The sequence below is a fragment of the Vigna angularis genome, chromosome 1 (genome assembly GCF_016808095.1).
Source record: "Vigna angularis cultivar LongXiaoDou No.4 chromosome 1, ASM1680809v1, whole genome shotgun sequence".
Lineage (NCBI taxonomy): Eukaryota > Viridiplantae > Streptophyta > Magnoliopsida > Fabales > Fabaceae > Vigna > Vigna angularis.
The window spans coordinates 23,159,302-23,184,407 of record NC_068970.1 but is presented as its reverse complement, the minus strand read 5'-3'; the positions used below and the strand labels follow the sequence as shown (position 1 = coordinate 23,184,407).

Sequence of the window (25,106 nt, the reverse complement as noted above, 5' to 3'; positions counted from 1 at the left end):
GTAAAACCCATTGACAATGGCTTTGCAAAACAGTAGAGGTCACCACAAGTGCATGACCCGCCATAGCTCGGCAAACATTCTAAGTCCGGACAAGTCAAGTTTAAAGTGCAACAAGTCATGTTTGTGTAGTGTAGTATATTTGTCCTTACTTGCATGTTGTCTATGACTGTTATAACATGATTTTTGTATATCTAGCTCACCTTTGCTTCTGTGTTTGTGTTTTGCTTGGGTATGCTTTTCTTTTGCAATGATCATCCACTTGGATGTGAGCAGAGATAGATAAGGTGCCTCTGGAGCAGGCTTTGGAGGGAGACAATGTTGCAGTTTAGTCTAGTTAGGACTCTTAGTGGTTCCTTATCATTTTGAAATACTCTATTATGTTTAAGTTTTAAATTAGGATTTATTTTGTGATGACTGTAATTTTAATACTTTACTTACAATCTACTTCTCAATGTTCTCTTATATTAAAATGTGAACTTAATATATTATATACTTCTATATAATCCGGATGTTACATCGTCTAAATAATTAATGGCATACTATATACTAAATGATTAACGACATACTATATGATTAATGACATATTGTATACGATGGTTAAATATTTCATTTTTTTATTTGGCTCGTTCTAAAACCAAAATTCAAATCCAATACTGGCATGTCATCTCATCTTATAATTCAAATCCAAAATCTTATAATTGATTATAAAACTGTCGCAGGTAGATATATATAAATTGTCTTGATAAACAGTTTGATTTAGTTTAAAACGGAGAAAGAAAGACGACATCATTACCTAAGTTTCACACTTTGCTCAATTTGTACTTTGAGGTCAGATGAGAAAACGATACACGAAAGATTGTGGGTGAAAGAGAGAGAGGAAAAGGGGCATGAAAGTCATTTCCCATTATCCTTTTGAGTGTGGTTGTTTATATTCATATTATAGTGTTGTGTAATGCTCATCATTTACAACAGCGGAAAGAACAAAGCATGGAGAAAGTGTGGAATGGAATCGAAAAGTCCTCTGAATCATGCGACATGTTGAAGACTGTTCCAGCACTGGCGCTGTACCTTGGATTCATTCACTTCAACTTCATCTTCATCCTCTTCGCCACCTTCTTCCTTTCTCTTTCAAAAGCACTCTTGTTAGTCTTCTATTTTCTTATTTGCCTTCAATTTCTTCATCATCTTACATAATGCCTTTCACAATTTTCATAATAGGGTGTTCGGTTTCCTCTTCCTGTTCGTCGTGATTCCTGTCGACAAAAACAGCATGTTTGGTCGAAAATTGTCAAAGTATAATCTTTGTCTTTCTCTCTTTCTTTTTTCAGTTTTACTTTAAAACTAATCTGGGAACTTTTCTTTTGGCTAAATTTCAGATACATTTGCAAGCACATTTGCTCCTATTTTCCCGTAAAGCTTCACCTAGAAGATCCAAAGGCCTTTCGTCATAATCGTGCTCATGGTTTGTATCTATCCATCCACTAAATTTTTCACATTTTTTTATGTTTTACCTACTCTGTTGTCATTCTAACTTACAATACTTAATCCTTGTCAACTTCATAAAAGTACCTTCATCATTAGGGTTTGAGTTAAATAAGAATCCACGTTTTAAACTAATTTTTTTATAAACATTTAAAAAAGATTACGATATTTTTTATAAATGAAATTAATTTATTTATAAATTGAAAATAAGAATCTGAAGAAGTTATGAAAGAATATTTACTTATTAATTTATACATAAGATAATTTAAATTTAATTTATAGAAGAATTAATTTTTTTCAAACATTTATAAAGGATCCTTACACACACTTACCATTTCAAAGTACGTTTTTAAGCCTAATTCAATTTCACAAAATTAGAAAGTGGATTTAAACCTAATTCAACTCTACAAAACCGGCTTGTAAGATGAGGTTTGCACCTCACTTATATATTATAATTTGGCTTTATATCTAGTTAACGTGAGATTTCCAACACTTACACCAAAAACACTACTAAATATTTCATTCATTCAATGTACTCTTTTTTAGATCATAAACAAATTATATTCTTTCTTCTTTCTTTTAGGTAGGTGCTATGGTGCTTTTTTATTTGTTAGGTGATAAATAATTTTTTTCCCATAAAGATGTTTGGTTGGGGATGCGTCACTGTCTATTTATGAAGGAAACTTAAAAGAGAGAAATCTAACTATTTTAAAATTAATTTGGAGCAACTTGTCGCCTTATATAATATAAAATTTAAAGATGAATGTACAGGAAATACTTGTAATATTATCCAATCATAATTGTAATATCATCCTGTCAAATAATTATATTTTATATATTATTTGATTTTTTTTCTTTTGATAATAATTTAGTTTCTTAGATGAGATGTTAATACCGGTTTAAATTTCTTATGTGATTAAAGAAAAAAAAAGTAACCTATCTATAATATCCACTAGTGGAAAAATGTTTTTTTATAACTACTTATATTATGACGTATTAAAATTATCCATCATAATAGGTTGATTGGTGACAAAGTTGTAATAAAAGTAAAATATATTATAACGTACTTTTGTAAATCAGTTATAATATGAAACGCGGTGACAAACCTGTAAATAAGTTTAAGACATATTATAACGTAGTTTTGTATATTAGTTATAATATGAATTGCGGTGGCAAAATTGTAAATAAGTTCAAAAATATATTATAACGAAATTTTAAAAATCAATTATAATATCTCTTGTTCTTAATGAGTTTTAGAAATGAGTTATAATATTTCTTTTCTCTTTAATTTTTCACATTTCTCTCTCGCATCCTAATTTCATAATGTTCCCTCTCACTCTCGTTCTTCTCTTCCGCTTCTCTAAACCCTTACATTTTTCGGCACTCCTCCAAGAACACTCCGATAACACTCCTCCGCGCTTGTGGTTTTCTCGACTCGTCAGACACTCCTCCCTCCGCTGCTTCTGAGACTGCCTCCACTGCCTCTTCGTCGAAATCTCCAAAGTGTGACCAAGTAGGTTTTATGATTCATAGTTCACATTCTACTCTTTGTTTTTTCCAAAATTTGTTATGTTTTTCTTCTATTAATTTCACTAATTTCTCCTAGATTGGTGGGGATTGTGTTTGGATTGGTGGTGAAATTGTTATTCGTCGGATTTTCCCAGCGAATTTGAGAAGTTGCTGTTCGTCGGAACGGTAACTCTTCCCTCTAATTGTGTTAATTTGATTGGTACTGTTGGATGTTTTGGATGGCTCTGTTGGTGTTGTTTCTAGCTCTGGATTTGCTCTTGTTTATGCTTTTATTGTTTCGTCCTATTTTCTTATAAGAACTAGGGTTTTGAAGTCTTATTTCTGTGAAGTTGAATTATTTATGAAGTGAGAAAATGCTGCTTGCGTGGTGTTGTGTTTTTTTGTCCCATGGCTCTTGCTGATCAGACGGCTTGCTTTTCTGGCATTCTATTATATTTAGCATTCTACTATAATGTCATGTTACTTGGTTAGTTGTTTCTTTCTAACATAAAATGTAAAATGGCCTGGATATAATTTCGAAGTTCAAATGCTTCTTTTTAATAAATCTTAATCCTGATTATCACATAACTTTACTTTCATTTATAGTAAACTCTGTGCCTAGGTTGTTGGAATTTCTCTTCCTTACTATTGTCCAATATGCTGAGCATGACCAACACGTCCCTGTTCGGCTACTTTCTTTTCTGAAATTTTAGTTGTCTACTTTTCACCCAGTTAGCTGCACTTCACCTCTTAATGCGACATGGATCATACCTGTTACTTGAATAAATTCTTCACTCCATTGTTTCAGTCAGTTAGTCAAAGCACTTCTTTCCCTTTCGTTTCAATTTACGGTTACACTCATATTATGTTGGTTTTGAGGATTTTGTTGTTCTTATTGCTATATTTTTTCCATTTAAACACATTAAATTAGTTTGGACCTGATATAAAAGACCACATAACTGGTATGAAGTTTTTACTTTTTTAAAAAAAGTCGCTGGCTTGTTTTGGACATATTTCATCAGGCAATTTATTATCTAGAAATATTTTGTTTTTTGGAGAAATAATCTTTTGTTAATGTTACGTATATACACTCATTGAAAATATCAAATCCTTAACAAGAGGAAGTTGTTAATCTGTTTATCTGAAGGAATCTTAATTTTTATTATATTTTGATTGACCTTCTAAGTCTGACTGTGATTCCTTTTGAGTTTGTGTTCATATATTTATCTTTAGTGTCAAATAAAGAATTCTGGCAGATAGATTACAGTGTTATTAAATTAGGTAGAGGTGGGATGGAGAAAATATTGGTCGTTGATGGAGCCCAATGGTTTTGTTGATCCATGGCAGAGTACTTATCCATGTCTCCCCATGTCTCTCTCCTTTGAAGAGTGTATTTTGCTGCTCTGTTCCTTTCCACTATCCCTCTCTTGAAATTGATGCATTTTCTGGGAAATCCTCTCGTTCTCTAGTAGGCCAAAACAATTTTCAACTGTCCTAATATGTTTTTCGGAACCTGTTTAACCTCTATTTAGTTTTTTTCCTTCTTGACCCAGGCGTTCATGCTCATGGTCAAGCTTTTGTTTTTTGCTGCAGCTTCTTGAGACCAATTTATCAATACATATTGATAATTAGTTACTTTTGAGAATTATAGACTTAGACGTTAACTAAATCATTTTTATTTCATTCTCCTTAAATTGATGTTAAATTGATTGTTATAAAATTATTAGCACATATCCTTAATTAGTTGGACTTTACCTATGAATCTCAGATTTTAATTATGACAAATGTACCTTTGTAAAGCAATCTGCATGCTGCTTTTAAAGCATGATGTGATATGTCTTTTCCCTTTAAATTATACAAAAATTATATAGATAAGATATTTGCAACAGTTAATTACTCATTAGTATAAACCATTAAATATGTATAACTATACTTTTCTCTAAAATGGTAATGAGATTATCTTATAAATACAAATGAAGTGGTTAAAAACATTAGAAAAATACACGTGTTTTTGTGATTTCTATTTTTGTAAGGAATTGGCCGTCTTGTTGGTTTTGTGAAATTTCGTTTAGCAAAATATACAAAGCTACATGGTGCAAAGGCTAGCTAGAGTATAATATGATATTTTGTATCCTTGGTTTGAATAAGTCTTATTTGTATTTAATTTGCAGTGTTGACGTCAATTGGGCAGTGGGTATTATGTAATGAAACACATCATACCATTATTTGTACAAACATTACTGAATCATGGAATAAAATATTAAAATACTATAACTAAATACTTATCCAATTATTCATTACAATATTGTTTTAACTCTATTATTTTATTTGTAGATCTTTAACGATTCATCTCCCATAAAAGCTGCAGACATTGAAGACATTAGAAGTGAGTTTCTTTTATTTTAAGTGTTAGTAGAAACTTGACTACAATTCAATAGTGTATGTACATTAATGTAATATTTGGATTTAATATATAGTTTCATGTATAAACGAAATATTATTAGACTATTTAAAGTTTGAAATGAATTTTATTTTGTTAGTTTCATTAAATTTATTTAAAGTTATATTAATTATAAATTGATGGGATGAGATAATAATATAAGAATATTATTATAATTTCATTGGATGTCAAATGTAATAATCAATTTTTTTTAAAAAAAAACATATATTATAACGTACTAAATAATTTACATTACGATATGTTGATCACATATTATAACGTATAAAAATATATATGTAATAATAGATCACATATTATAACGTACAAAAAATTTACGTCATAAAATGCGTAAACTTACTATATCGCCCAGAACTATGTCCCCAGAAACTACGTTATAAAAAGTCATTTTTGTACGTTATAAAATGTCATTTTTCCACTAGTGATCTTGATAATTTATTATATCATAACTAAAATTAAAACAGCTTCTTTGACATTATATTGAAAATTAACAATAATGATTTATCTCATTTACTAAGATAACCTTTTTAATTTATGTAGTACATATTATTTTAGTATTAAATTAAGAAGAATATTTCAAATAATGGATTATAAGTGTAATATATTATACAATTTTCTTAGTTACTTGCAAATAAATACTATTACATTATTAATAAAGTATTTTTTAATTACTGAAATATCAAAATAAAAACAATAAATAAAATAGTGCAACTTGCACAAGAAAAACGTCATTACATAGGATGTGACAAGTTTATATTACAAGAAAACTAATGTTAAAAGTATTTGTTAATGTTTATTTATTTAGCATATTAGAATATTTCACAATATTTATTTTCAACGTATGAGACATAGTTTCAATTCAGATTGAATATTTTTGTTTTCAAATTTTTAACTTGATTTTGAAACGCACGTCAGAAAGTTAATGCACTCCATACGCTATTCTTCATGGACATTTAATTTGCTTTCTATAAATCCATAAAAGCATACAATGATGAATGTGTGCACTTCAACTTACAACAACAATTCATTTTCCTACATTAATTATCGAAATTCCTAAGATTGATGACAAAACATTGATTTGGCTTAGTTCTGTTTTTGGAATAAATTGTGATTGACGTAATTTAATTAAGTATAGTGACTTAGAAAAACTTCTTTTTGTGATGAAACGATTGATAGTAATTGCTAACAACAGCATGGCCTGATGTGTGCAGTGTTTGGTTATGAACCACACTCAGCTTTTCCACTTGGCATGGTTGCACTTGCTGAAAACGCAGGTCTCATGCCCCTTGCAAAAACAACATTTCTAGCTAGCAGCGCCGTAAGGGTTTCTTTCTACTTTTAAGACTCTCGAGTGAAAAAAGTTAACAAGAATCAATGCTAACTTCTTCTATGAACAGGTTTTCTATATGCCATTTTTGAGACACGTATGGACATGGATGGGATTAACTGCAGTCACAAAGAAAAATTTCATTTCCTCCTTGGAAGCTGGCTACAGTTGCATTTTAGTGCCTGGTGGAATTCGAGAAGCACTTTTTTTGGAGCCCCATTCTGAGGTACACTTGTCTTTCTTTTCTCCACCCTATACTACTCTTTTCATTATTTGTCTGATGAATCTCAAGGTTGGTTAGTTATATTTGTAGATCGTGTTTCTAAAGGAGAGAAGAGGATTTGTTCGGGTAGCAATGGAAATGGGAGTACCCCTTGTTCCAGTTTTCTGCTTTGGTCAGGTATTTCATAACTACATCAATTTTGAATCCAAGCTATTTATTCAGATGCTGAAATCTCTGGTGCAATCTATGCAGACAAACTCCTACAAGTGGTGGAAAGTTCCAGGGTTAATTCAAAAACTTGCTAGGTTTATCAAGATTATGCCATTATTTTATTGGGGAATTTATGGGTGCGTCTCTCTCTCTCTCTTTTCATATTGAATACTGATTTTTAAACTAGTTATTACATTCATCACTCTTGTCTTCTCAGATCTCCCATACCATTCAAAAATCCATTGTACATCGTGGTGGGTAGACCGATTGAGATAGAGAAAAATCCAGAACCGACAATGGAGCAGGTAAAACATTAATTAACACACTTCATTCATTCATTAACATTGTCTGACCTTGTTTTCCAAAGTTAACACTACCGATTATGAGCAATTTTTTTTGCTATGTTTCAGTAGACATTTTCAAAATTATGTTTGCAACACTTTTGAATGACAACTCAAACATGAACTTTGACATCATTTATGTTTGGTTTTAGGTTGACAGAGTACACAGTCAATTCGTGGAAGCACTTAAAGATCTCTTTGCACGACATAAAGCTAAAGCTAGATATACAGATCTTCAATTGAAAATTCTATGACTAGACCAACCTCTTTTGGCCTAAGTGACTATGTTTCTCATTTGAATCTTCTAATCATTCGGATTGATTTATATATGTAAACTACAACCTTAGAAGTAAAACATTAAATTTATTTAGCATAGAGACATCATTAATTTCTAATGAAAAAACTAGTATAGTAAATTTTGTTGATATTTGTTCTAATGCATGGCATGGACACCGAGTATATCAATGTTTAGAGGCCACCAAAATGTATGAATTAAATTAAATTATTATAAATTGAAATATTATAAAGTTGAATTAAATTTTAGAAGTGATGTAAAAATACTGAATCATATGATAATTTAAATAAATTGAAAATTGCATTTTAGTTGGAGTAAACTAGATTAATTCTAAATTATTTGAATTATATAAATCATTTTAACTATTACCAGTGGACATATATTTTCCAAAGTCATAAATTATAATATAGTTTAGTTAAAAAATTATTTAGGAGCAATTCAGTTTTAAAAATTAAATTAATATAACAATTTAGTGTAATGTTTTCAAAATATAATAATTACAATTTCTACAGCGTTGAAAGAATCGGCCTAGTTGAATTGAAATGCTTTTCAATAGTCCTAATCCTATTATGTATTGTACAAACCAAAGGCAAATTCCCAACACTATTGATGGAAATAGGAATTTCAAATTAGGAAAGAAGGGTAAGAGAATGAAGTCAACCTATATTATTAACTCAAAAGGGTATAATGGAAATTTAAAAAGTTAAGGATGCAAGAAAAAAAGAGTACAAGAAGTAGTCGTCTCCATTTTGTTTTACCTCATGTGTCATTGGGCTGGTTTATCAAGAAAACGCAAAATTAGCCCAATTATTAAATTTGGTACTTAATAATGAGTTTAGATAAGTTAAATTATTAAATTAAACAGTCTAATTTAAATAAGTTAAATTGTTGCTCACAACAATCTACAATTAATGGGATTTTTTAACACCCTTAATATTATAATCATCATAAAGGTAATGTTTAATTACTTAATACATACAAATCACAAGTTTGTCAGCATTTTATTTCAAATACTTAACTTGGATTGATTTAATATAAAATTATTATATTCATTTAATACAATTCATAATTATTCAAATCACACGTTTGTGAATATAATTAATCATAAAAATAAGAAATTTAATACATACATCTTAATTAAATATAATATTATGAAACAGAGGCAATTCGTTGAGTGAATTTAATTAGGAAAGTATTCTAAGTACTATCATAGTTTAGATTTGGTAGGTAAATTCTAATATCTTTTTTCGAATTTAGAAAATACATTGAACACATTATAATTATTAGTTCAAAACAAGGATATTACAATAAGATTATTTATATAAAAAACGATGTTACTAAAAACGTAAATATTGAAAAAAATATTATATTAGTTATAGAAGAATCAGATTTAATATCTGCATATTAGATTGATTATATCGATCATATAATTAGTCAATCTAATATCTTAATTTAAAAACAAAATTAAGAATCCTTATTAGATTCCATATAAAAAACTAATATAATAGTTATGTTTTGGTTTAATGTTTCTTTATGTTCTTATTTTTGTCAAAAATCTTAAATAGAACTCCGACTTATTCGGCGTGTCAATTAGGTCTTTATTTTTGTAAAATTGAATTAAATAAAAGTTTATCGTCAAATTGATGAAACACCGTGTTACGTGGCATGCTTATAATGTAGTTTTAATTTACGTGGGATTAAAAACGTGTGTCAATTGTATTTTTTTAATTTTTGAATTAAGAAATTAAGTGTACAGAGTAGAAATATAATTTAAGTAAGGGCAAAGTTGGGAAATCAAATTAAATTAAGTGCTGAAAGCCCTATTCTCGTCTGTAATTGTGAAATCGAAATCAAATTTGGGAGAAGGTGAGTTTTAGGGTTCCTAGGAGAAAACAAAAGTGTCTTCTTCGATTGGAAGCGTGATGGATAATGGAATGCATAATTCACATTCTTGTTCTTCTTCGACATTCTTATCATATCAGACTTCTCGAAGTTTAAGTAAATTATTTTCTCTTATTCTGATTTTAAATTATAAACGGTGGGCTTTTTCTCCCGAGAATCCTAAACAAGGGTATGAAATGTTTGTTTCTTTTGCTTGAATCAAGAATTTCAGTGTTGGAAGCACTTTCTTTTTCTATTCCTTTGCTTTAGCCGCAACATGGAGAGATTTCTTCCTTTCTCTTTCTTCGGGGTATGACCGGGTATGGCAGGAACGAGAGACAACTCCGGCGGTGATGGCGCGACGACGGTGTGGAGATGGCGCGACCAAGTGGCGTTCGTGGTGGTTTGTGGCGGCGCGTTGGACGTTCTTCTTCTTTCTCCTTTCCCTCTTTTCTCATTCAGGAGCGTTTTCTTTTCCTCTTCTCCTTCACGATTATGATGGGGGATTTGTGCAGATGAGGTGCGAATGCCCTTCTCGCAGTGTGGTGCGGGTGACAGCAGCGGAGGTTCCTTCTCTCCGTTTTGATTTGCAACGTAAGGAGGAAGCTTTCTTCTCCTCCTTTTCTTCCGACTTTCGAGTTGGGTTCTATTTCGATAGAGTTTTCGTTTCAAACTAATGTGGGAAATCCTTGGTTCTTCTAAATTCAAAACTTGAGTTGGAATTCTTCTGCTTTGGAGCTCCAATCTTTCTCTCCCACGAACCCTAATTCGGAGCTCCAATTTTTTTTTCCTCAATCTGATTTGGATTTCTCAACTGCTGCACTTAAATTTTTTTATTTTGCCTAGCCCTTGAGTACATCTAATTTAACTTTTGTGCAATCCATTTTTTAGTAAAAAAATCAATTCAAACTCATTTTTAATGTCATGTCTGATTAATCAATGTCATGTAACCCAAACTTAAACAGTTGTTTTTGAAGGCAAACTTCTAATTACTTCAATCTTACAAAAATAAAGTAAGTATCCAATTGAGACGTTGAAAAAGAAAGAAACCTATTTGAGATTCTCAATGAAAATAGGGATCTACCTAACTTCTAATTACTTCAATCTTACAAAAACAAAAGACCAAATTAAAACGCCAAAAAAGAAAGAAATCTATTTGAGATTTTGAATGAAAATAGGGATCTACCTCAACATTAAACGTGAGCATTAAACCTTATGTTTTTTTATTCCCAAATTGAGTTTCATTTTCTCTCTACGAGATCACTCAACCATCACCCCTTCTTTCTTTCTTCTTTTTACATTGTGCTTCATTTTTTCTCTTTAATGGCAATATCCACATCGCACTCCATAACCCGCTCATACTGATTTCAAACATTGTCGTACTCCAACATCAATGGGATTCAATTATTTGCTCTGGTCTCATTCGTATCGACGTTCATGTCCCAACTGACATGTTTATTTGTGTTATCTTTGGTGTGCCTCTTGATAAAAAAGTGGTTCTTTAGTTCAGGTAGTTGTTGTCAATGGTAAAAAGATGGACCTTTGATTTTTTTCTTTCCTGACTTTAGGATTTGGATTCCGTGAAAAATATGTCTTATGAAAATGTTGAAAATTCATAATATTATTACTCTTTCGAAAACAGTTAGATGTAAAAGTAATTATTATTAAGACCTAAAAGCAGTTACTTATTATATTAAAGTGATATCTATACTTAAAGTAAAAATTAAATACAACTTTATATTACTTTTTTTATTATAAGGAATTACTTAAGAAACATAAAATAATTCTTAATTCACAAAACAAACACATTACTTATACCTAATTAAATAAAGATTAATTATTTTTTGCTTTGATCTTACATGGAGGAAGAAAAACTTCCGTCAACAACCAAAATAAGAAAATGAGAATAAAAAATTGAAAGAAGATGAAAATTTTCTTGACCAATGAAAAAGAATTATTAATTCTATTTTATCAAGAAAATTATGATAATTAACTTTAAAAGGTTAAAAAAATAAAAATAAAAATATTGAAATTATACAATCAATGTAACCCTAAATCGGTATGAGTGATATAGTTGATGTGAAGCAGCAATTGAAACAAAGAAAGTAGGTATAAATAAATTACTTTAGAAGGAAAAGTGGACTTAATTGATATGGATGCATGTCACATGCTGAATCGAGCACGTTACAACCATGGCCCCCATGAATATCATACTTCCGTGACAGTTATAGACTCTTAATAATTAATTAATAAAGTGCAATTATTTTTTTAGAACTTTGAAAAAATTACAGAAGCTGTTAACCCACATATATCCTTTGACACCATGAAATAATATATTAATATTAAACTTGTATGCATTTTGATTTCTAATTTCTAATTGCTTTACTTCTTGTTTTATTGGAATGAAAGATGATAAAAAGGGGAAAGAAAAAATAAAATAAAGAAAAGTTATCACTTTTTCTAACTACTTTTTAAGCCTTACGTTTTTTTCTTACTTTTGTTTGGTTGAGACAATAAGATTTGTATTTAATGATAAAAAGTACAGCAAATATATAATTTTTTTAATGCATTTACTATTTTTATTATTTTCTATTTTTACGTAATATCATGTAATTAAATATTATTTAATGTTAACCATTTTCTTTTAATTTGAATTACACAAAAATAAATACAAAATTAACAAGCAAATAATTAAAACAGTGGAATAATTAAGAGAAATATTAAATATTTTCTAATTACCTTTTCATATTAATTGAAACTAGTAAAGAAAATATTCCTAGTATCTACGGAATAAAAAACCTATGTATATTTTTTAATTAAATTCTGTAGATATTTTTTAAATCTTTAATTGGTGCATTAATATCCATAAATTATATAAATTAAAAATATTATTACATTTGATATCGAATTACTTTTATTATAATTAATAATTAAACTTTCAGGTACATGTCTTGCTAAGATAAATAGGCTTAACATGATTGTTCTGCAGTTGTTGTTTTGTTTCTATCTACCACTGTTGCAGAAATAATATTTTCAAGTAGATTCAGTTTTTAAAAATCCTATCCAAATCTTATAGGTAGATTGAATTTCAAATTTAGATCCATTTATATTTTAATTATATTCTGTCGTTGTGTTTTTGTTCTCTTCTATCTTGAATAATTTCTTTTAAAAAAAAAAACAACTGAAGTGTATTTTCAGTATTAATCTTCGTGCCATAAGAAAAGTCAGTTTCACACAAAAATGGCTTTGTCCAATCACAGATAAACATAATAATAATAAAATAAAGAAAAAAAAGAAGAACAAGAAACCCCTTTCCATGTACCATCAATGAGCGTATGTTTTCTACAGCTTTATCTCACGAAACTGAAAAACTAAAATAACAACAAATTATGCACGAACGAGACAAGAAGTCGATGGAAACTCCGAGACCAACCCACATGACATTTTTACCCCTTACACTTTCCCCAATTTACACCAAGTCCCTCCCTCCCTTCATAAGAATGCGCTTCCTCCTTCCCTCATTGCCTATCAGACCATGCAGCGCGCGACGGCGGTCAATGACCAACCACGGCGGAGCTCCGGCCCAGCGGCGGCGGATGGAGAGAAGGTCTTCAGGGGGGATGAGGAGTTCAGTTACGCCTCATCGAACTATTTGAAGACGATTTTTGCCCTGGCGCTGTGGCTCGGAACCTTTCATCTCAACGCAGGGTTGATTCTCCTCACGCTTCTCGTCCTCTCTCTCAGCCAAGCACTCTTGTTCGTTTCTCTCCCCTATTACTCTTCCCTTGAATGAGGTTAAGAAAGAGGTCCCTCTCATGTTATGCTATCTCAGGCTTATAGGTTTGCTTCTCGTGTTGATGCTGATTCCCATTGATGAAAATAGCAAATTCGGTCGAAAATTATCCAGGTGCTTGTTTCTGTTTATAGCATGAAAATTTGATATCAAAAGCGGTGATTAATTTAGTATAAACTTTTGTATTTTCTTTTCTTCTTGTGACACTGGGTTTGATCCCTTGCTTTTCTGGTCGAATAAAATGTATCTTTTTTTAGAAAAAAAATTGGGTGCGTTTCAGGTACATATGCAAGCACGTTTGCAGTTACTTTCCCGTCATTCTTCATGTGGAAGATATGAAGGCCTTTCATCCCAATCGTGCTTATGGTTTGCCCCTTACTCTTCTCTCAAGTTTGACTTCTGAATATTTTTCTTAGATGAAAGTGCATCTTTGTTCTCACTTGCAATTTTGTTGCCTTCTAATGAAGATTGTTTACCAGTGACAGTGATACTGACACTACCAAAATAGTATATGTAGTGGACAAACTTCACCTCACGAGCCAACTTTTGAGATTGAGTTACGTCCTAGTTCTGTAATCATATCACTCATAGTGTTCTATTATAAGTGGGGAATGGGCTCAGATACCACTGGTGGGGGAGGTTCGACACACACATAGAACTCCACACATGATAAGATATTGTCCGCTTTGGGCCAAGCCCTCACGGATTTGCTTTTGGTACCACTCCAAAAGGCCTCTTATCATTGGAGATATCTATGTGTATATAAACCCTTGACCAGTCCTTATTTCACTCAATGTGGGACTTTGTTTGCACTCCAACATCCTCCCTCAAACAAAGGACTGTGGTCTTTCCTCCATCTTCTTTTGACTCCCACTGCCATGTACCAGTCTCATCAATTACCACATCTCTGCTGATAGAACCTGTCCCTGTTGTAGGGTTATACAGCTTATATCCTCCTGTAACATGATATCCCACCAGTATCAAGGGAACTCCTCTATCATCCAGTTTCTTTCTCAGTTGTTCTGGCACATGTTTATAACATAGGGAACCAAAAATTTTCAGATGCTTTACATCTGGTTTAACTCCTGTCCAGGCCTCCTCTGGTATAACCTCATTTAATCTCTTTGTTGGAGATAAATTCAGGATATAGGTGGCTGTCATTATTGCCTCACCCCATAGAAAATTAGGCAACTCCTTGCTCTTCAACATGCATCTCACCATGTTTAAAATAGTTCTGTTCTTCCTCTCTGCAGCCCCATTGTGTTGAGGTGTGTAAGGAGGAGTCACTTCATGAACTATTCCCTCTCTTTCACAGTAGTTTCTGAATTCAGTGGAGGTATACTCTCCTCCTCCATCTGTTCTCAGAATTTTTAACTTCTTTTCACTTTGCCTTTCAGCCATACTCTTAAATTTTTGAAACTGTTGCAGTACTTCACCTTTTCTTTTCAATAGGTAAACCCAACACTTCCTGGTCCAGTCATCTATGAATAATAGAAAATACCTGCTGCCCCCAGGTGTTTCTATTTGCATAGGCCCACATACATTTGAGTACACTACCCCAAGTTTTTCTGCTGATTTCTGGGGTAAGATGCTTTTAAAACTTCCCCTTGTCTGTTTGCATTGTACACATTCTTTGCAAACTGTTTCTGGTATATCAATCTTAGGTAAACCCATCACCATCTTCTTTTGGCTTAGCTGAAACAGATCTTGGAAATTCAAATGTCCAAATCTGAGGTGCCACATCCATTCATCCTTACTCTCTGTAGCAGTAAAACAGTTGTGATCTACTGCTTCCATTACAACCTTAAACGTCCTATTCTGCGACAGTTTAGCCTGCACAACCACTCTCCCATTCTGATTGAAAATACTAAGGCAATTATCCTCCATTTTCATCATGTAACCTTTCTGTAAAAGTTGTCCCAGACTTAACAGATTGGTCTTCAAACCTGGTACAAACAGTACCTCTTCTATGATAACTTCTCTGCCATCTTCACCTCTGAGCACAACTCTGCCAGACCCCTCAGCCTCCAAACTGCTGTTATCAGCAAATCTGATTTTTCCATGTTCTACCCCCTTCATTTTCACAAACCAGTCCCTTCTTCCGGTCATATGAGTGGAGCATCCAGAGTCTAAGTACCATACAGTATTTTCTGGTTGTTTTTCATCTTCTTGAGCCATTAATATCACTGGTTCAGAATCTGAATCTTCCTCTTGTGCCAAGTTTGCCAGTTTCTTGGGTTTATTTTTCGCCCCTTCTCCTTTCCAGCATTCTTTAGCATAGTGACCCAGCTTCTGACAATTGTAACATTTTACCTTCTTCTTGTCAAATTTCCACTCAGCATCAGAATTCTTTGAGTTTTTCATTTTTCCTGACCCACTAGACTCTACTCCTTGCTGGTCTTGTGAGTCTTTCCCTTTCTTGAACCCTTTTCCTCCTTTCTTGAGCCCTTTCCAGCCTTTCAACTGTGATCTGGCTTGTAATGCTTGTTCATAACACTGTTTTCGCTCATTGATGCGAAATTCATGTGCCTCTAATGAGTTCAATAGCTCTTCTATTTCCATAGTTTCTTTCCTTTGAGTCTCTTCAATTGCAACTACTACATTGTCAAATCTGGATGATAGAGTCCTCAAGATTTTGTCAACTATGTATTCATCTGAAATCCCATCTTTACAGGCCCTCATCTTGTTCACCAATTCTTGTACCTTATCAAAATAGTCAGCCACAGTTTCACTCTCATCCATGACTAAAATCTCAAACTGTCTTCTCAATGCCTGCAATTTCACCTTTGTGTTTTACAATGCTCTGTGTTGACCTTGACCATGGTGTACTCAAGGATGAAAAAAGACTTCCGCAGCGGGGGAGGAAAGACCACAGTCCTTTGTTTGAGGGAGGATGTTGGAGTGCAAACAAAGTCCCACATTGAGTGAAATAAGGACTGGTCAAGGGTTTATATACACATAGATATCTCCAATGATAAGAGGCCTTTTGGAGTGGTACCAAAAGCAAATCCGTGAGGGCTTGGCCCAAAGCGGACAATATCTTATCATGTGTGGAGTTCTATGTGTGTGTCGAACCTCCCCCTAACAGTGGTATCAGAGCCCATGGTTCGGGTCTGGTGACCGGGCTCAGACGAGTACGCCCCCCCATGATCAGGTGAGCCAGGCAGGAGGCCAGTGACGGATCACCGGATGAATCTTGAGAGGCGGGGAGAGCAAGAGAAATGCTCATGTTGTGACCATGGATCTTGAAAGAGGGCAAAAGAGAAATGCTCCGTGTTGACCATGGTGTACTCAAGGATGAAAAAAGACTTCCGCAGCGGGGGAGGAAAGACCACAGGATCACCTGATCATGGGGGGCGTACTCGTCTGAGCCCGGTCACCAGACCCGAACCATGGGCTCTGATACCACTGTTGGGGGGAGGTTCGACACACACATAGAACTCCACATATGATAAGATATTGTCCGCTTTGGGCCAAGCCCTCACGGATTTGCTTTTGGTACCACTCCAAAAGGCCTCTTATCATTGGAGATATCTATGTGTATATAAACCCTTGACCAGTCCTTATTTCACTCAATGTGGGACTTTGTACTCCAACAGGGAACAACCTTTTGACTTATATATGCAGACACACACATATTTATGTATAGCTTCTTTTTTTTTTTGTCTAAAATTGGTTAGATATTTGAAACAGATTCTTTTTTTTGGGTAAGTTTGTTCTGTGGTTTTTATACAATGAAAAAGGGTGATTGGAAAAGTGAAGGATTGATTTAGGAACGTTGAGACAGGAGATTGGCTTACCCTTTGCTTGGTTGCTTCATTCATAATGGTAGGCGACCATTGCCGGAAAAGGGTAACTTATAACCTAAAATGGTTGTAGGAGACCGTTCTAGATAGGGTGGTAGTATTGGAAGTCTTAAGTGCTCGCTAACTGTTTTTGCGTTTTAATTTCTTGAAGGGTTCTGGCAACAGGCTGTTACGCAGTGTTAAATTAAATAAAAACTTATTATTGATACTCAATACATCTTACTAAACGTTTCTAATTGCTCAAAACAACATGTATTGAAGTGTTTTGTATTTTTTACTTTTGGGACTCTAATATTTGTTTTTTCAATTAAAACTTTATAGTTGCATATACTCAATCAATGTTATCTTCACAACTAGTTATCGTGTTAGTGTTTGAGTATCCTAATTTGCAAACTCAATGTGTAGACAAATATGAATATGATTAATTAAGGTTTGACATAAATAATATGTTTTAATTTAGAAATTGCAATTAGAAGTATCTACTTTCAGTGTCGCCGATACCCTTGCTGGTATGAGAGCTCATCAGAAGATGGCTGAGTTTTTTATTCCACCACCTGAAAGCTTTTGATTCTTGCTTAGGGGATCAAGCTTCTTATAGCTAGCTTTGTTGCTTTCTGTTCTTTGTCTTTTTTCTTTCCCTTTGTACCAAGAAAATGAACTAGCTAGTTTGAGGTGTGTATAGGCCACGTGATATTGCTGTTATTGTTCTAAACAGATTTATGCAAGTATTCATTTCTAAATGAAATAATTATTCATTTAGAGAATGAACGTTGCATAAATAAGACGAAGTGTCCTGAATGAACCGATTTATCTAGATCTGAAACTTGATTGCAAGTTTTAACCTAGCATATCTCTCTATGGTGATGATTTCTAGTTTATCTGTGTTTTATTATTAGTAGTTCATCAATATTTACAACAACATGCCTCTTCATGCAGTTTTTGGCTATGAACCACATTCAGTTTTTCCAATTGGAGTTGTTGCATTAGCTGACAACACAGGTTTTATGCCTCTTCCCAAGATAAAAGTTCTTGCTAGCAATGCGGTAAGATTTTTGTAGACCCTGTTTTGTAAGAAGGTTATTGAGGATATAATTTAAAAATTTTCTTATCACACTTGATAAATAGGTTTTTTACACACCTTTCTTGAGACACATATGGACTTGGTTGGGTCTGGCTCCAGCGACAAGGAAAAGGTTTGCCGCTCTGTTGGATGCTGGCTACAGTTGTATCTTAATACCTGGTGGAGTTCAAGAAACATTTCTCATGGAGCATGGTTCTGAGGTACATTGTTTTTCTCTCTTCCTCTTTAGTGTATATATATATATATATATATATATATATATATATATATATATATATATATATATATATATATATATATATATATATATATATATATATATATTTTATATTTTTATCCTTTTTTGGTAAATGAAAATGTTTATTCTTTTAGTTATAATATTATAACTGACGTCAAATTGGAGTAGTATGTTGGTACAGGCATTTTCTCTTGCTATGCAAGCACTTGGGCTGCATTGCGATTTGAATGGTGCATGTTTGATAGTCTTAACTAGCACTTTAGTTTCTTCCCCGTCTGATATTTCATGTCTAATTTTGATGGAGAGGTGGGAAAATTACATTCTCTTGATTCATTTTATATATGTTATAGATCTAATTTTGAGATCACTAACCTGAAATGTTTCAGCTATGGCAATATGATTTGCCAATAACACTCTTAAGGTGTACCTGATTCTTGAGATTTGAGTAATGTAAAATATGAGAGATTATATAATTGTGGATTATGCATATTCTCCCTACGCTAAGGAACAAGGTTGATAAAGCTTTTCATGTGAAGCACTAGACTTGTATAGAAATACAATGACCAACAAAAAAATAGTAGTTAGAATTATTGAGCACAATGCCATTAGGCTATTTTATAAATGTACAATAATGAGCCAAGATACTGTTATCAGTAGCAGCAAAGTCATACCCGTTTGCACACTGCGATGGTCGTAATAAAGAATGTAAAATAAATAAATCTTTTATTTAATATGCCTCATGAAACTGGTGCAATCATAGTCCTGTTTGTTTGAATTCTGACATTGGCTGTGAAGTCATTTCAATTTGATTATAGCAATGGGCCCTCTGATTCCAATCTACCAATTAAACACCTTGTCATTTTGTATGGTTGCTTTTGTAATTGAATCATTGTACAATCACAAAATGCCTAAAAATATATGCAAAGAATATACTCAGCAGATCATATTTGTTTAATAATTTGGTGCTATATATTGTCTGATTGTTTTTTAAATAAAGGATGTTTCTACTAGTTATAAAGATAGTCCGAGAAAGGTTTCAAATAAAATGGGTTTGCAATATGAAACTCCTTTATATAATTTGTATTCAAGCAAGTTAACAATACTAAGAATCATTTGCTTTCTAGATTGTCTTTCTTAAAGCAAGGAGAGGATTTGTGCGCATAGCAATGGAGAAGGGCAAACCCCTGGTTCCAGTTTTCTGCTTTGGGCAGGTATTTATTTCTTGCCCATGTCTATTCTCAAGGAAAAATCTTTCAGCTTTTGCTGACTCTCACATTAACTGCACAAAACTGTTAAAACTAAAATGTCGCTGTGTATTATTTCCTTGTCTGCTAATGTTGCTACTTTATGTTTCTGATTTTTCTGTTCATTCAAATAAACTATCCCTTCCCTTTTGGTGTAATTTTGCTATAGTCAAATGCCTATAAGTGGTGGAAACCAGGTGGGAAGCTATTTCTGAATTTTTCGAGGGCTGTCAAGTTCACCCCAATATATTTTTGGGGAATTTTCGGGTATGTTTTTCGTTTAAATGTCAACTTGCCACCTGGAAGTGATCTCCTTTACATCTATTTTTCAGTTTCACTAGTGAAAGGGATTTTGCATGATGAATAAAACTAATTTTCTTAATTCAAACTTGAAGTTGTTCAAACAGTTTCACTAGTCAAGGGGGGTTTTGCATGATGAATGAAGCTAATTTTCTTAATTCAAGCTTGAGGTTGTTCAATGAATTAAATTCGACAAGATGGAACAATAGAAAAGAACCGTTTCTAAAATGTCAAACCAATTTGAGAATCAGTTTGGTATGGAAGGTCAGTTTTGTCTGGTTCAGCTTAAAATATTTTCTGAGAATGTGACTGGAAAAAGGTGGACTCGATCGCAGGATGCATGCATTTTACAGTTAGCTTTTAGCACTTTTTATGTAGAATGGCATCATTGTCTTTTGGACAGCAATCATTTGACTGGTCTACCAGTATGAAGCTTAAATTACATCGGAGAAGTTGATATTTGGCACTAATGTTTTACACGGGTTATATTTTCTCATCTTCAGATCTCCGATACCCTTTAAACATCCACTGCATGTGGTGGTGGGTAGACCAATTGAACTCGAGAAAAATCCCGAGCCAACTCCTGAGGAGGTATATTCTGGCATCCAGTAGCTTCTATTTCTTGTTATACAAGTCTGCGTTTTGATCTTGCTAATAAGCGTCCAATACAGTAAAGTAATATTGGAATAATAAAAGTCCATCTGGTTTTAACTTTGAAAGGTTGCAATCCCCGAGATTTGCGTGATATGGATAAACTATTTTTAAAAAAGGCTCTAGTAAACAATGGGTTATGCAAGATATTTAGAAATTTAAAGTTACCCATAACTAAACTTTTGGTCTCTTATATTGCTTTCACTTTGTTTTAGGTTGCCAAAATACATAGCCAGTTTGTTGAAGCACTTCAAGGTCTATTTGAACGACACAAAGCTCGAGCTGGATATCCAGACCTTGAGTTGAGAATTGTTTGATAAGGTTGTAATTTGGACCTCTATTTTCATGGGGTAATTACACTTATCTCTTAGGATAGCCTGTATTTGGGAGTTTTGAAGATGGAGTGGGGTGAGAGGTTCATAATTAATGGAATGAGGTAAAAAAAATACTCTTGTTTTTTAGAAGCGGTTGTCTCTGCTGTTTCAAAGTCAGTGGTTACAAGTCATATTGTAAATCATAAATTTAATTCCCAATTATAAGTCAGAACAATTTATATCAGATATATTTATAATAAAATTTATATCAGATATATTTATAATAAAAGATTAATTTAAAACCTTTGGAAATAAATTTGATTTAATTTTACAAAATCCTCTTGTAGAATGGAGATGCTTGCATCTCGCTTGAATATTATTCTAGTTAACTATATCAGTAGTTGCAATTACATGACATCATTTGAGGTTGCAATTTATGCAATACCTATGGCATATCCTAACCCCCAATTATGAAGGGAATTACTTCAAGAAGTCTTATTTTTAAGGAATCATTTCTAATTCTCTAATCACTACAAGTATCTCAAACAATTAACTCAGTAGCGAAGAATAATCAACCATTAAATAATATAATTATATTTTTTGTTATTGTATTTAAATTATTTTTGAAAAATAGATTATACATCACCTTATACTACTTTATTGCAAAACTCAATCATCATTATATCAATGATAAGATGATACTGTAATATTTCATTTATTCATTTATTCTCTCAAATATTCTGTATCAAAATTCATATTTTAATTCTAATACTTTTTTTCACAATTTTTATTTTCTTTTTGTTGTATTTTCCATTTTCATTTTATTAGTAAGACTATATTAAACTTTTCAATATTTTTTATTTTCAATCCTCTTCTTCTTATGTTTGCACAAATTTACCACAAGTTTTAATGAATGTCGTTGTGAAAAGTCTTTACATATGTTGTTTATTTTTTAAAATATATTGCAAGTCATGTAAAGCATGTATAAAGCCTTTTTATAATATCTCGGTGTAAAAATTTTGTTCATGACAAATAAATCAGAGTTATTGTTATTATTTTTTAAAAATATTACGAAAAGTAATAAATTTATTGCACACTACCATTTCTATATACGTAATAGGAATTCTGGCGAATAAATTGACATAATAAAACCGTTATAAAAACTAAAATAAATTTTCATTGAATATTTAAAAGACAATGGATTTAATTTGAATAATTGTAGTTTCAACATCTTAAGATCCAACTCAAATATAATTTTTAAGAACTGTTATCACAAAAAGTAAATAATTTTCCTACCACAACTCATTTAAGTGCGATGTAATTGGAAGACAAAGTCATTGGAAAAATAGTTGAAAAAAAATCTTTCTTAACAAATATTAAGCATTAAAAAAGTATTATTTATTAATGATCAATAACAATTATAAACAATAAAAGATCTAATAAATCGAATTATTAAAAAGAAAATCAAACGTTAATATTTATAAGTTCATCAATTTCTTAGTTTTAAATTCTATTTTTTCTTTCAAATTTCTTTCAACCTTATTATTCCTTTAACGCATATACATGTTTTTCTCCTATCAAATTCATAACTATTCTTAAAAAGTTATATAGATTTATATATTCAAAACTCTATTTAAATAAACTTTATTCAAGTTCAAACATTCAAACATGTTTTCAACTTATCACAATCCCTCCATAGAAATAAAAAAAAATTAACAACCATGTCACCTTCATTTGTTTTGAATTTTATTGAGTGGTTAATGATTTTAAAAGATATTGTAATTGTTGATTAAAGAAGGAGGTAAGACAAATTTATATGTAACAAACATATTCTTCTAAGGTTGTGATAAGGTCTTATGAACTTTGGAGCTAAGATTTCAGTTTATTTAAATGCTTTTATTTTATTTTTTTGGTTTGTATAAGATTTCGACCTATTTAAATGTTTTTAATTTTTTTAATCATTGTATGTTGTATTAACTCAAGTCTAATCAACATTTTCATTATCCTAAAACCAATTTGGCAACATTTTATTATAGATGAATTCTATCAAAGGTGGAGTTTCATCTTAACTATCTAAATGATTCAATATATAAGTCCTGGATAAATTCTTTAACATTTTGTTCACTTAAATGGATTTAAGGGAGAGTGATTGAATGAATTTGAGAGGATTTGAAGGTAAACTTTTTGTTGTTTATTTGAGTAGATTTAGAGATAAGTGAAAATGGATTTGTAATTAAATTTTTCTTAATCTATCACATCAATCATCCTACACTAATTCTCACAAAATTTAAGTTCGTAATTCTCTTTGATCTTCTTTTAACTAGTAAATGTTATGCATAACTGATCCCAAGATGGATGCAAGATTACTAGAAGTGTCTGCCAAAACTAAAAGTGAACAAAGATCCTTGTCTATGTTGGAGGGATACACCATGAAATCTAGTCATTTCAGTTATGAATTTGGATTAACTTATGCCTAAAACTTCCCAATTCTATAGATAGAATATATAAAGTCTACCTATATATAGTCTATTCACTATACTCACTAAATTAAAGTTATACTTTTTTTATAATAATAAGTGGATGATAAAAGTTCATGAAAAAAAAGAGAACACTTTTTTTAAAAATAAATAAAAACTTATTCTGATTAAAAAATTGATTAGTTAGAATTGTTATTTAAGTCCTTAGCTATAACAATGAATGATCAGATTTTGAAATGGTAAAATATAGAAAAGAATAATTAAAAAAATAACATAGACAAATTTCTTAAAAAGAGAAATGTTTTGTGTGGGAGCGGGGCCTACATCACCTAAACTAATTAAATATATTTTATTATAGATGTTATAAGATTAATCTAGACTTATCCTTATAAATATTAACTATTAAATAGAGGATACCAATGCACTAGAGTTCTTTGAATATGACTGTCGAAAATCATCACATGTTTATAGTATTATTTGGGTTTAATACATCATTTGGTCCCTATTTTTGGTGGTTTTGTTCAAAATGGTCCCACCTTTTGAAAAAATTCAGTAAAGTCCCATATTTTGGTTTAAAATGTTCAATTCGGTCCTTTTCGTGGACGACGTTAGAAACTTAACAGTGGTGGTGCTACTGTGGCAAAATTTGAGTGAGCTGTCATGTTTTGATGGTTACGTGGCACTGTAAATTGGGGAAATATCCTAAATTGGAGAAAACCCTAAAGTTTTAATAACCCTAAACCCTAAATTAGAATCAGAAACCCTAAATTAGGGAAAAATCCCCAATATCAAAACCCCGACCCTCAACCGGTTAGTCTTTCTCATATTTCCCTCCAACAGCACCGCAAGGGACTAAGGGATAGGAGAATGAGACTTTCTCTTAATGTTGCAAGGAGGTTTTTTGGTTTGCAAGATATGTTGGGCTTTGACAAAGCTAGCAATACCGTGGAGTGGCTGCTGAACCAAGCAAAAGCTGAAATCAATCGTCTAGCAAAGGAGAAAAAGAAGTAGAAGAAGAGTGTTTACCGTAGTTGCTGTAGTGTTGATTCGGAATGTGAAGAAGGTGTGTCTAGTCTGGATGAGGTTGCAGGGAGTAGAAATGAAGAAGAAGCAGGAGAATATTGGGGATTTTTCCCCAATTTAGGGCTTCTGATTCTAATTTCCACTTTAGGGTCCCCAATTTAGGATATTTCCCCAATTTATAGTGCCACGTAACCATCAAAACATAACAGCTCACTCAAATTTCGCCACAGTGGCACCACTACTGTTAAGTTTCTAACGCCGTCCACGAAAAGGACCGAATTGAACATTTTAAATCAAAATATAGGACCTTACTGAACTTTTTCAAAAGACGGGACCATTTTGAACAAAACCCCCAAAAATAGGGACCAAATGATGTATTAAACCTATTCTTTGTTAAAGAGTACTTAGACAGGTACATTCGTTACCGACAATAATAATGCAAGAAAAAAAGGG

The 25,106-nt window shown here is 32.1% G+C and overlaps 2 protein-coding genes across 3 annotated transcripts; both read left to right on the top strand.

The window, feature by feature from the left end:
- Positions 1-829: 829 nt before the first annotated feature.
- Positions 830-7,922, top strand: LOC108324395 (diacylglycerol O-acyltransferase 2D). 2 transcript variants are annotated; one of them, XM_017557345.2, is made up of 10 exons: positions 1,240-1,293; positions 1,377-1,462; positions 2,876-2,995; positions 5,326-5,377; positions 6,661-6,767; positions 6,847-7,002; positions 7,090-7,176; positions 7,252-7,346; positions 7,427-7,514; positions 7,703-7,922. In XM_017557345.2, exons 2-10 carry the CDS (start codon positions 1,460-1,462, stop codon positions 7,802-7,804), a joined length of 810 nt encoding a protein of 269 aa, XP_017412834.1. In that variant the 5' UTR covers positions 1,240-1,293; positions 1,377-1,459; the 3' UTR covers positions 7,805-7,922. The 2 variants fall into 2 exon arrangements, with proteins under 2 accessions (XP_017412839.1, XP_017412834.1); XM_017557350.2 differs by lacking the exons at positions 2,876-2,995; positions 5,326-5,377 and adding an exon at positions 830-1,142 and having other exon boundaries at positions 1,219-1,293.
- Positions 7,923-13,136: 5,214 nt separating this feature from the next.
- Positions 13,137-21,303, top strand: LOC108322563 (diacylglycerol O-acyltransferase 2D-like). Its single transcript, XM_052878970.1, has 9 exons — positions 13,137-13,482; positions 13,559-13,633; positions 13,800-13,885; positions 18,262-18,368; positions 18,451-18,606; positions 19,769-19,855; positions 20,058-20,155; positions 20,692-20,779; positions 21,055-21,303. The coding sequence occupies exons 1-9, from the start codon at positions 13,262-13,264 to the stop codon at positions 21,154-21,156; spliced, it is 1,020 nt and encodes a 339-aa protein (XP_052734930.1). The 5' UTR covers positions 13,137-13,261; the 3' UTR covers positions 21,157-21,303.
- The last annotated feature ends 3,803 nt before the right edge of the window (positions 21,304-25,106 follow it).

Bases quoted from the DNA above. Each gene is read 5' to 3' on its own strand.
- LOC108324395 (XM_017557350.2), top strand. From the start codon at position 988: ATGGAGAAAGTGTGGAATGGAATCGAAAAGTCCTCTGAATCATGCGAC. The intron at 7,003-7,089 runs GTACACTTGTCT...TTATATTTGTAG, and splicing joins TTTTGGAGCCCCATTCTGAG to ATCGTGTTTCTAAAGGAGAG. The intron at 7,515-7,702 runs GTAAAACATTAA...GTTTGGTTTTAG, and splicing joins CAGAACCGACAATGGAGCAG to GTTGACAGAGTACACAGTCA.
- LOC108322563 (XM_052878970.1), top strand. From the start codon at position 13,262: ATGCAGCGCGCGACGGCGGTCAATGACCAACCACGGCGGAGCTCCGGC. The intron at 13,483-13,558 runs GTTCGTTTCTCT...ATGCTATCTCAG, and splicing joins TCTCTCAGCCAAGCACTCTT to GCTTATAGGTTTGCTTCTCG. The intron at 18,607-19,768 runs GTACATTGTTTT...TTTGCTTTCTAG, and splicing joins TCATGGAGCATGGTTCTGAG to ATTGTCTTTCTTAAAGCAAG.